Source organism: Lynx rufus, unplaced genomic scaffold (genome assembly GCF_022079265.1).
Source record: "Lynx rufus isolate CCGP_SWC_20201006 ecotype Redwood Valley unplaced genomic scaffold, mLynRuf1.p SCAF_11, whole genome shotgun sequence".
Classification (NCBI taxonomy): domain Eukaryota; kingdom Metazoa; phylum Chordata; class Mammalia; order Carnivora; family Felidae; genus Lynx; species Lynx rufus.
In genome coordinates, this window is record NW_025814825.1 from 12982761 (window position 1) to 12995568 (window position 12808).

Consider the following 12808-nt stretch of genomic DNA (forward strand, 5'->3'; position numbering starts at 1 on the left):
CATACCATGTTTTCCTCCCCTTCACTCCGCCTGTTCTAAATGATGAATTCCTATTGATCTGTCACATTCCTAGTGATTCCACTCTACAGACACCTCAGACCCCTGGGGATGTTTGTTATTCCCTCCTTAGGGCCCCTTTCATCGCTTGCATGCTTCTGGTACTGCACTGACCACAATAGCTGGTTTGTGCTGGATGCCCTACTAAGTGCTTTGCATGCATGTTATGTTATTTACTCATCGCTAGAACTCTAGCAGGTAGGGACCATAATTATCCCCTTGAGCATATGAGGAAACAGCCTCAGAGAGGTTATTTGACCTAAGATTACACAACTAGAGGTAACAGGCAAAGCTAAGATTGCAAAACGGGTCTGTTTGGTGTTTTATTTTATTTTTTATTTATTTTTTTTAATTAATTTTTTTTTTAACGTTTATTTTTGAGACAGAGAGAGACAGAGCGTGAATAGGGGAGGGGCAGAGAGAGAGAGACACAGAATCTGAAACAGGCTCCAGGCTCTGAGCTGTCAGCACAGAGCCCGACGTGGGGCTCGAACTCACGGACCGCGAGATCATGACCTGAGCCGAAGTCGGGCGCTTAACCGACTGAGCCACCCTGGCGCCCCTGTTTGGTGTTTTAGTATGTGCTTTTAACCACATCTACGCTTCCTTTCTCACTGGCTGTAAAATAATTTATTTGCATGTCTGTTTCCTCCACTATATGTTGATCTTCTTTATGTTGGAGAACACATCTTACCGTTTTTCCGGTTTCTAGTGTTGTGCCTGATACTTAGAAACTTTTGTGTAGTGCATGGTTCTTTGTCCCATGCGGTGTATTTATCATACTTCATATCTGCTTGCATTTCTTTGCAGGCTTACGGAAATTTTGCGTGGAGTAATCCATTGCATCCAGATATCTTCCCAGGACTGCGAAAGATCGAGGCAGAGATTGTAAGAATAGCTTGTTCCCTGTTCAATGGGGGACCGGATTCCTGTGGATGTGTAAGTATATGCAGGGGCCTCCAACTATCTTATTTTGTTAGCTTAAAATAGAAGTTTGTTGAAAACATTTTATTATACAGATAATACGTGATTATTGTAGGAAGATCCAGATTAACAGCAATGTAAAAATGTTAACTTTTGCAATTAAAAAAAACTTTGTTTTTAAGTTTATTTATTTTGAGAAAGAGAGCAGGAGCAGGGGAGGGGCAGAGAGAGAGAGGGAGGGAGAGAATTCCCAAGCTGGCTTCACACTGTCAGCACAGAGCCCCACATGGGGCTCGATCTCACAATCTGTGAGATCGTGACCTGAGCCGAAACCAAGAGTCAGGAGCTTAACTCACCGAGACACCCAGGTGCCCCAACTTTTACAGTTTTTAGAGCATCGACATTTTATTGTACATTTTTAAAAAAAAATTTTTCATGTTTATTTTTGAGAGAGAGAGAGAGAGACAGAGTGTGAGCAGGGAAGGGGCAGAGAGAGAGGGAGACACAGAATCCAAAGCAGGCTCCGGGCCCTGAGCTGTCAGCACAGAGCCCCACGTGGGGCTTGAACTCATCAACTGTGAGATCATGACCTGAGCTGAAGTCGGACACTTAACCGGCTGAGCCACCCAGGCACCCCTTATTGTACATTTTTAAAGTTTTTTTTTTCTTTTCAGGTTTTTATTTTGAAAAATTTTAAACTTTATATGAGTTCCTATAACAGTTTAGAGAACACCGTAGATTCACTAAATGTAAATGTTTTGCACATCTGCCCTGTCTATTCTTTTCTTTCTCTCCCTCCCTCTTTCCTCCATCCACTGACACAGCCACTGCCTACCCATTGGTCTATATAATTTTGTCAAGCCATCACAGTGTTTTTGATATACTTCTCATTTTACTCGAGCTGGAAGTTTATTATTTTGCTATAAATCAAAGCTCTTTTAGTTGGTTTAGGAATAAAGGAAGGGGAAGTTATCGTTATATTTAAAGACACATGTAAGGATTTTTTTGTTTCAGCTGTTCTTTCTAGTAGATGTTTGTTAATTTTCCTAAACTGTGATTGATAAACTTCTGTTTAGATTTGTTACTACAGACTGATACTTGCTTTCTCTAGAAGAAACTCAGGTCTCTCAATCTCTGCTTATGCAGGGTAGTTAGATTTAACTCAGCATGCTGTAGTGGTAACCTAGAGGCACTAAGCCTATCAGATAGTTTTATAATCATTATAATATCTGCAAATTTAACTATTTTTTTTTATTAAAAAAAATTTTTTTTTTAACATTTATTTATTTTTGAGACAGAGACAGAGCATGAACAGGGGAGGGGCAGAGAGAGAGGGAGACACAGAATCCGAAACGGGCTCCAGGCTCTGAGCTGTCAGCACAGAGCCCGACACGGGGCTCGAACTCACGGATCGTGAGATCGTGACCTGAGCCGAAGTCAGTCGCTTAACCGACTGAGCCACCCAGGCGCCCCTCTGCAAATTTAACTATTGAAGGGCCTGTCCAAAGGCAAGAACATTTTATAGTTTTTTGTTTTTTCCAATAAGCAGTAGTTGTTTTACTTTATGTTGGCACCATGAAAAATCAACACATTCGTATATTCTGTATCTAACAGAATGGTATTCCTGGCATTCATTCCCCCCCAGAATTCCAAAGCTGTTAAAAACTGAGCCAACCATAATCCAGCAATGGGTTCCTTTATGGCATTTATATGAACAGGTGGCATGGTGGGAGAGGCCAGTATACTCAGAGTATGTGGGTATTTTCTAGTGCCACAGACTCTGTGGACTTCTAAGAGGCCATCAGTGAAGCAACCAGAACATGTTTGGCCTTGTCTGGTCAAGTCAAGGGTACACGTATCTCATGACCCTGAAATGTCACTACTCAGGGCGTACCCTAGGAAAACTGGTACATGTGTGTGTCGGGATGGATGTATACTCATAGCAGCACTGTCCATGGTAGCTGCAAACTGGCAGTAACCAGTGGCTGTCAATAGTGCGGTGGAACATTGTAGAGTAATTTGCTTCAGTCCATTGGAGCTGCTGCTCCGATTAATGCTCAAATTGGCCCATTTTGACCAGTGGGAGCCTCTTAGTTTTGGCTCTTGAGTCCTTCTGTGTGACTCATGTAGTCTTTGAAAGCTTCCTTTCTTTTTCTCTTTTTTTGAGAAAATACTTTTATTTGATGAAATATTCCAGGTTGACCTTGCATGCTTCCAGACCCTGATTCAGCCACTTGTCCAAAGAGCCCAGTCTCATTTAGAATTCTGTAAAATACTCACGTGGTTTGTGAGTCAAACTTACGGAACAAGACAGATAAAAACTCAGCCAGAATAAAATCCAGAGAGACAAATAGAAGGCACAGAAGAGGTTGAGAGCCATGAGGCTAGAGTGAGAAGGGCTGACACACATCCGACAGGTGGTTAATTAGCCAGGAGACATGGGGAACTTGGACAGGCGTAGCCGTTAGAGCAGCGATGTTCTCCGTAGCAGCAGTGGCTGGGGTGGCTGTGGGTAGAGGGAAGATGGGCTGTGAGGTGATAATCGTTGGAGCCGGGAGATGATTACAGAGCTTCCATTGATTCAAGTAATCGATCAATGAATTAATTTTTAAAGTAAGCTCTGTGCCCAGTGTGGGTCTTGAACTCCCAACCCTGAGGTCAAGCGTCACATGCTCTATGCACTGAGCCAGCTAGGCACCCCTGCGTGGCAGTTCTTTATCGTTCCTTTGCTTGGCGTATATTTTGTTTCTTTAAATATATTGCACGTGATTATTTTCTATTCTGTGTCTAATTCCACCACTTCTGAGCCTCAACCTGTCTCTGCCGGTTTCACTCATGTTGTCTTGTGTTGTCTTATTTGTGACTTTGTTGTTGTTTCAACTGTGAGCCACTCGTCTTCCCGGGAACCTATCTTTGAGGCCTAGATGGAAATGAAGGTCTGGCAGAGAAGATGTGCAGCAGCTCCTGCCAGATGCCGGGGAGTCGCTGGGAAGCGATCTGCGTCCGATGCTCAGCTTGCAGTTTCGTGCTACGGCGGTGGCGTGAGTTCACAGCACAGACTCATGTGAAAGCGGTCTTGTTATCCGTTCCTGAGAGTTCTTTGTTTTTCTTCACCTGCCCGTCAGAGCAGAGATAGCAGTTTTCTTGCTGCCCTCTTCTGCACCACTGGGGTATTTCTTGTTCCCCTGAGAATGTGGGTGCGGGTCCCAGGTCTTCAGCCGTGTGCTGTCAGAGTCCTTACCGGGGGCAGGCCCTGAGTTGATCTCCTGTCAGTTGTCACAACGGGAGTTTGGTGTCCCGGGGCGGCAGCAGCCCTCACGGCCTAGGTGGGCTCTGGCCCTCCCGTATCTGTAGGATTCTCGATGTCGCTTTGTCCGGGTTCAGCTTACTCCTTCGTGTTAGCTCAGTGGCGGGTGTAAAAAACTCTTACTGTTTCCTCAGGCTTTTGGTCGTCTCTCGCGGGAGGCCCAGCTATACGGTCAGTGTTGCCGGAGATGGGGTTCCGGGGTGGTTGTTTTCCCACGTGACCATGCGCACTTCGCAGCCTCTTTCCCTCTGGATTTTCTCTTCCCCGCTTTGCCCTAGGCTGCTCAGCTCTTCCTTGGAGAATAGGATTTCCCAGATTTGCGACCGTCCCTGTGTTTCTTGTTGGAACCCCGTTTGGTTCCCCGTGTCTAGCCAGGAGGACGCAGCTCTCCATGTGCGGAGCGGCGTCCGTCTTTCAGTCTGTCTTTTGCTAATCTGGTTCGCTACACTTGCCTCAACCTTTCCTCCAAGTCATTGTTTTTGTTCTCGGCAGGGCTTATTCTGTTTCCTATGCCTTAATTCTGTGTTGGGATCGTTTGGTACTCTGTGCTTTGGGGTCTGTGGTCTCATGATCTTGTTTTTGGTGTCCAGTCATTCAGTGCTTGTTCTCTTGAATCCACGTTCTTTTTTTTTTTTTGAATCCACGTTCTTATCGTATTGTCCTATAGCGACCAACAGGTGTGTGGATTTCCCCTCTCTTTAGGCTGTTACCATTTTTTGAGTTTGGCTTTTGTTTTGCGTGCTGCTTTTTTTTTTTTTCTTTTTGAATATTTGCATGGTTACCGTGCCATTTTCTTTCATCATGGCTCATGCTCCTCAGAACATTCGAGTTTGTTCTGCTGCATGGTGGCCGATCTCTCATGTGAGAGCATTTGGTTAAGAGCCGCTTTGTTGCACCTGTGTTGGGTTCAGTGGGTCTCTTCTGAGATTTTGTTAAGAGTTATCTCTTAGAGTTCACTCTGCCTAGTTGGAAGAGAGTAACACCCTTGGGCTTTGATTGTTTCTTTAACCTGTTCTATATCCCTGAAGCCCTGACTTCAGGGGTCAGTCCCCACATTCTCTTCTCATTTTGCTGGTTTCTCCTTAGCCGCCAGGGCTACCACTCACTGATCTGAAGATAAGGACACCCCCTCCATTGTTTCTCTGAAGATTTGGGGGCTTTAATGAGAATTCTCAGGATTTTGCTGGCCCACAGGACAATTTTCAGGGCCTGGAGGGGGGATTAGGAACTGTATTCTGCTGTCTGCTCTACTTTAGAAACTTCTCCTTTTTCCTTGCCACTATTTGAAGTATATTGCTTCCGAGTATCTGTTTCTTTGTTTGGTGATTGTTACTGCAGGTTTCTGCTGCTTCTTTTCTTCCTTCTTCTAGGTCCTGGGGGAGAGAAGGTAGTTGTGGAGCGGTTTCAGCCTTCCATCTTAATCCAGAAGTCCAGCCCTGGTTTTTGTTTTTGTTTTGTGTTTTGTTTTTGCATTGCTACAGTTAAACCATGCCTCTTCCATTTTGATCTTTTTTAGTGGCTGTGTCAGGGATCAGGAGAAGAATGGAGTCTGAGATCTCCAGTCTTTTCTATTACATAAAATTTTATAAGAGAACTAATTACCTCTGGGATTATTTCAGTTTCTCTGTCTCTCACCCTTCTCTATTTCTGTCTCTCTCTTATATCTCTCTCACATCTCTCTGTCTCTCTCTCTCTCACATGTCTCTGTCTCTGCTGCTTTTGCTGAAAACAGTTCGGGGTTCAGAGATGGGAAAGAAGACGACAGAGCCTCATGGCTGGGCTGTCTGTAGCATGCTCCCAACTAAGATCTTAGCTCTTTTTGTTCTTTGTTCTTCAACTTAAGCTGTTTTTCCTTTTATTAACTTCATTTGCCTCAGAACGGATGAGAGGTTATCTCGTATACTAAAAGAAATTCTGTTGCCACGGAGAACAGTCTTGGCTTGTGCAAATGCCTTTGGCTACAAACAGCATCTGAAAGAAAATTCTCCAAGTAGGCCATGTTCTACTCTTGTTCTCTGACGTACTTACATGTTAACAGCGAGAGTTTTTATAATGTTGGAAGAAGTTGACTAACATTACAAGTAGTTATTGAGGCTTTTCTCACTTCACGATTAAATTTCCATTTTTTTCTTTGGGCACACAGAGCAGTGGGAGATTAGCAGCATAGTTAAACGCAGAATTGGAGTGCCTGACTGGCTTAGTTGGAAAGGCATGCTACTCTTGATCTCAGGGTTGTGAGTTCAAGCCCCTTGTTGGGCATGGAGCCTACCGAATAAAAATTAAACAAAAATAAATAAACATAGAAATTGGGGGATCAGCAATAAAAATCAGAAGTAGAATGTAGATATTCCTGCCTTTACAGTCAAAGTGCACTGTTGTTTGCCCAACAAATAATGATGTTGATTTGATTCGTTATTGGACTAAAAATAGGGTGTGTGCGCTGGGTGACTAGGGGTTTGGAAATACTTTTGCTTAGGTCATCACGGGACCTTAGTAAGAGACTGACGCACTGGAGACTTGGACGTTGCTGGTCCTTTACTGACTTTCTTCACAGCTGGTTTGGCTCCTCATGTGACATTCTGAGGTCTTATGCTAGACCACAGGACGTGCTGCTGGTTTGCAGAGCTGACCTCCTCTGTAAGCATTTTCATTGTCTCCAGCACAGAAGTGCCGGGATTTGTAAACCGGTCTCCCTTGCCCAAGTTCAGTGCATTACCTTGTGGGTGATGGTCACATGTTTCACGAAGACTTCCTGAATCAAAATGTGACTGACTTCTCTCAGCTAATCTTCCATGTAACTGCTGACCACTGGGATTTTGTAGCCAATGGTATTTTTGTCCTATATGTGGTTACTTTAGGAAATTTCAGAAATCGCCGTCTCTTATTCCATCTCCTGTTAAGCTGTACTAAATGAACAAATGTAGAAAGTTTTACTTCTCAGCAGCAGATGCTAATGGATGGCATTGGGTGAATTATTTTAGTCTTCGGGGCTTCTCAGCTGTACAATGAGGAAGTTATCTAAGCTTGTATGAATCTTCGGAGATGAGAAGTCTAAGAAAATAACCACCTAGCTCAGTGCTGTGGCTTTTTGTTTGATTGTTTATTTGTTTGTTTGTTTGTTTTGAAATGATTCATTCTTAGATGCTATCTAAGAAGATAGCCTGATGGGTATGACATGCCTGTGTTGGTCATGGTTTATGAGAGTCACATCAGGCTTTGAAAAGTGTTAGTTGAGGTTGTATTAGGTGTCAGCTGTTAGGCTCAGTGCTCAGAATATTGTCATGAGCAGATCGGTCCCCACCTTCATGAGTTTGTAGTCCAGTGAGGGAGATCGGGCTCATGACAGGCCCTCTGAGTGTTGGGAACCAAGATTGGGCTTAGCTGATAAAGCCAGATTTCCTTCTGGAAGACATAGCAGTGTCTGCTCTGCAGAATGCATTCGAGACCTTATCTGCTTCTGCATCAGACCACCATCAAGATCAAGGTGGCATCGATGTGCTTGCTGATCGTTGTCCCTCACTCCACTCCATGGATGTCGTCTCTTCTTTATTACAGGTGACCTCTGGGGGGACAGAAAGCATACTGATGGCCTGCAAAGCTTATCGGGACCTGGCCTTTGCGAACGGCATCAGAACTCCAGAAATGTATGTATGTGTGGCCTTTAGATTATCTGTTTGGAGTACCGCTGTTGCAAACAGCCTGACCATCTATTTTCTGCTTCTTCTCTTCCCTCTTCCTCTGGCAGTTCCAGTCCTCCTTCTTCCTTTCCTTTGCCCTTGACCCTCATCCCTTCACATTCTGCAATGTCCTGGGTGGATCAGCCAGTTAATTTTAAAGGTCATTCCCTTTCCCAGCTCACAAGTTTGTACACGGCATATACCGATAGCAAGAATGAGATCCTTTTTCTAAAAGTGACAGAGTGACGGGACTCCATCTTTGAATTCTGTGATTTTATTATAAGTAATCTGGAGCCTAAGGAAAACTCTAATTACCTAGTTCAGTGAAAGTTACTTAAATATAATAGGCTGCCTCGGGGTGCTTCCTGAGAAGATTTCAGCCTGAGGGCTGTTTTTTGGGAGGAAAACTTTAAAAAATTTTTTTGAGATTCATCCATAATGGCACCCCATGGGCATAATTTTGATATTTGGCTGCATTTTTTTCTCTAGACCCTCTCCTTATCCAGTGTGTTTATACTGCATCCTCTGGGTTACTGTTTTCCTGCAAATGTCACTAAGGGTTTTGTTGCAGGTGATCTCATGCCTGAGAGAATAAATCACAGTGCCATCTTTCTCACACATAAATCTTAGTGCCTGGTACTTAGTAATCGAGACTTTTCCTTCCTTAAGGGGAACAGATTGATTTTGAGAGTGGAGTAATTGAGAGAAGTCTGAAAGCAAATACATAACCATGGCTCAGTCTCCTTTTCAGTGCTATTTGTCTTTTTTTTTTTTTTTTTTTTTTTTAAGTGAGCTCTGTGCCCAGCGTGGGGCTTGAACTCATGACCCTGAGATCAAGAGTCACATACTCTACCAACGGAGCCAGCCAGGCGCCCCCCATTTCAGTGCTATTTGAAATGCTGCTTCCAAGTTTACAGGAACAATGGGAATTTTCGTTTCTCACAGGCTGTGGGCTTTCAGAGATGGAAGGAACCACTGACTTGGTAGAACACCCCAGCCAAGCGGTCTTGGGTTCCTGCTTGGCTGTGTATTGTGTCAGGCAGCATGTTCCCACCAGGGTCTCCCGGCTTTGGATGGCCAACACAAAAAGGCTCTGCTTGATGCTGGTCTGATCCAAATTCCCAATCCCTCGTCTTTTACCTGTCAGCCCTCATTTATGCTTCGGATTTGCTAAATCATAGGGAGAAATTTTCTATAGAAAATCATTTGACCTCTTTTTATTTGTGGTTAAAAAGAAAAACAACATAAACACTTGTAAAAAGGTGAGGAAAAATAATTAGAAGTTTGCTCTTGGGGATTTAGATGAGCTGCTAATGAGGCTCTCTCTTGAACCCTGCTTTTATCTGAATTTCATTATTTTCCTCTTCTCTATCATTTAGTGTGGCCCCCCAGAGTGCCCATGCTGCATTTGACAAAGCAGCCAATTATTTTGGGATGAAGATTATACGGGTTCCACTGAACAAAATGATGGAGGTGGATGTTCGGGTGAGTTCCCCTGAAGGGCCATTTCCTGCTGGGGACTGTGAGGTGCAGGAATGTACCCGACCGGCTGACTTTTTCCAATGTCGTGCACACATGGGCTCCAGAGGCCTTGGACTGTAGCAGCCAGAGCCGACGAGCTGCTGCTGGCAGTGGTGATTGAGTGTTTTCATAAATTCAGAGGTCTGATAGCAAGATGATCTATCTAGTCCCTGACTTGAGACTTCGCAGACCTTGATTTTGCTTCAGCAACATCACTTTCCCCTTTGTCTTTGTACCATGAGCACGGACTCACCTGCCCCCAGACTCTTCTTGTGGTTTTTATTGGCCTGAATCAGTATCCTTGCCAACAGGATAGTTACAATATTTATTCAGAACCAAACTACCCAAGTTATTAGCACTGGCGTTATTTCTGCCTGCCATCTTTACTGATTTATGAACTGACAAATTAATGAGTTGACAAATAAAAAATATATTGAGGGGCGCCTGGGTGGCGCAGTCGGTTAAGCGTCCGACTTCAGCCAGGTCACGATCTCGCGGTCCTTGAGTTCGAGCCCCGCGTCAGGCTCTGTCTGGGCTGATGGCTCGGAGCCTGGAGCCTGTTTCCGATTCTGTGTCTCCCTCTCTCTCTGCCCCTCCCCCGTTCATGCTCTGTCTCTCTCTGTCCCAAAAATAAATAAACGTTAAAAAAAAAAAAAAATTAAAGAAAAAAAAATATATTGAAGGTGCCAGCTTGATGTTTTGAGATGTGTATACACTGCAAAATAATCCCCACAGTCATACTATTGAACATACCCATCTCCTCAAATAGTTACTGTTTTCTTTCTTTTTTTTTTTTTCCTCCTTGGTTGGCATACTTAAGACTCCCTCTTCGACCTCCAGCTGATTTCAAGCATACAGTGCAGTATTGTTGTTTCGTGGTCACATGGCCATCCCCTAGCCATCCAGAACTTGCTGTTAGACATCACTGAAACTCGGTGCCCCTCATCCCCCAGCCCCCAGCAAGCAGCATTCCACTCTCTGCTTCTGAGATTGACTGCTGTACCTGCCGTGTACGTGATATCATGCAGTATTTATCTTTCTGTTCCTGGCCTGCTTAGCAGTATGCCTTCCAGATTCATCCCTGTTGTCATAAATGGCAGGCTTTCTTTTTTTAAGACTGAATTGTAGTCCTTTATTTTTATGCCTTGCCTTTGTGGAGAACTTTCTAGTTTCTGGAGTGCTATACAAATTGCATCTGAGCTTTATGACAGCCCAGGGAAGTTGTAGAAGCTGTTAGTATTTTTGCAGTGCACAGGTGAGGAAACAGACCGGGGCGGGTAAGTAGTTTACCTCCGGTTTCAGCGCTAGTAAGTGGGGCCGGGACATGCTCCGCGGCATCTTCGCCCGATGCTGTTTCCTCCCACAGTGATTTGCTGTATTGTGGCCTCAGACTTTTTCCCAGATGGACCCCTCTGGCCTGCTTTTCTGTGCTGCCCCCATGGCAGGGGCGGTCTTCTCTCGGGTTGGAGAGGTGGAGGCAGCGGCGCTGGAGGAGCGCAGACCCCGAACCAGTAGCGACAGAGGAGAGTAATGTTGACGTGGCTTCTCATTTTCCTTTCGACTTTAACCCCTAGGCGATGAGGAGAGCCATCTCCAGGAACACTGCCATGCTCGTCTGTTCTGCCCCCCAGTTTCCTCACGGTATCCTAGATCCTGTCCCTGAAGTGGCCAAGGTACGCGGGAGAAATGGGCCGCTTGCTGGGCGGTCAGGTTGAGATTTTATGATAGAATCTAATGGTGCGGGACTCGGCAAGGAGAAGCAAGTGCGAGTTCAGATTTGTGCACAAATCCCAGGAGCCCCAGAGGAAGCCTTCCAGCTCCCTTCGGAGCCTCTGCTGTGGGGGAGGGATGACACAAGGTAGAGCCTTTGTTGAAGCTGGATACTCTGGATACTCTGAAAGAGCGCCGCTGTTTCCATTCAGCCGGGAGATGGGCTGCTTGTTAAGGGTGTGCCTCGCAGGGGGCGGTGTCCCACAGGCTCCCCACCCCGCCGTTACTAAAGCGGCACCTTTCCCCCCTAAATCAGAGCGCTGCTTGTGTCCTGTTCGGCTTTGCATTGCGTTTGGGGCCCTGCAGTATTTAGATATAAAATGCCACATTTCAGATGAATTCTTTTGAAGGCTAAATACATTTGGAAGATGAGCTTTATTAGGAATGTCGAAACTAGCCAGTTTTTTAAAACATGAAAGCCATCGTGCATAACGGCCTTGGGATTACAGCACACCTTTCCACCTGTGTCTTACAAAGTTTTTGTTAGATGGCTATAAATGAAATTCTCTTGCGGTCTCTTTTGGAACTAGCTGGCTGTCAGATACAAAATACCTCTTCATGTAGACGCTTGTCTGGGGGGCTTCCTCATCGTCTTTATGGAGAAAGCAGGATACCCGCTGGAGCAGCCGTTTGATTTCCGGGTGAAAGGCGTGACCAGCATTTCAGCTGATACCCACAAGGTGAGGCGGGGAAGGACCGAATGTTAAAGTAGCCATTTGATTATTTCGACTACTATCAACAAAATAAATTGGTTAGAGCGTTAGCGTCTGCCAGAAATGTAAAATTAAATCTGGCTCTTTGCTCTCACCAGGGTAGCTGGTTCAGGTGACAAGTAATAGCGAAAAGAGACCCATTATCTTGGCGGCATGTGGCTAAGAGAATTTCTGTGCCCGCTGACGGCATGTGACTGGGACATGCTGGTACCTAGGCATGTGGCCCACAGAACAAAGTTCCCTGAAGCTTTCGGATCCTTTGGGGTGAGGTCGATGGTAGAACTCCTAAGAGGGTGTATGTTAGTGCTGTAGCTCCGCGCTGCTGGGGCTCCTGCCCTGAGCGACCGGTGCGGGCTAACGGGAGAGTCCTGTGGAAAAAGGGAAGAGCTTAGGTGCTTGGGAATGTTCGGATGCTGCCGCCCCTGGGGGACCGAGACCAAGTGTAGGTTGGTCAGGAACGCTTTTAAAATTTTTTTTTTTTTCAACGTTTTTTATTTATTTTTGGGACAGAGAGAGACAGAGCATGAACGGGGGAGGGGCAGAGAGAGAGGGAGACACAGAATCGGAAACAGGCTCCAGGCTCCGAGCCATCAGCCCAGAGCCTGACGCGGGGCTCGAACTCACGGACCGCGAGATTGTGACCTGGCTGAAGTCGGACGCTTAACCGACTGCGCCACCCAGGCGCCCCGGTCAGGAACGCTTTTAAACGGCATCCAGATGTGGAGACGGAATAGCGGCCTCAGGATGCGTGCTCTGTCTTGGCTGCACTGGCAGAGTTCTTTTTAATTTCCAGTGTAGTGGGGACCTGGTTCTCAGACTCTAAAAAACGTGTACGGATC

The 12808-nt window shown here is 45.4% G+C and overlaps 1 protein-coding gene across 2 annotated transcripts in view; it reads left to right on the forward strand.

Moving 5' to 3' along the window:
* Window positions 1–12808, forward strand: part of SGPL1 (sphingosine-1-phosphate lyase 1) — a 59239-nt gene that overhangs the window by 39855 nt on the left and 6576 nt on the right. For both annotated transcript variants that reach the window (XM_047072887.1, XM_047072888.1), the window contains exons 7-11: window positions 868–996; window positions 7844–7932; window positions 9345–9450; window positions 11061–11159; window positions 11787–11936. In XM_047072887.1, the coding sequence (XP_046928843.1) occupies window positions 868–996; window positions 7844–7932; window positions 9345–9450; window positions 11061–11159; window positions 11787–11936 (573 nt within the window). The remainder of the gene's footprint in view (window positions 1–867; window positions 997–7843; window positions 7933–9344; window positions 9451–11060; window positions 11160–11786; window positions 11937–12808) is intronic.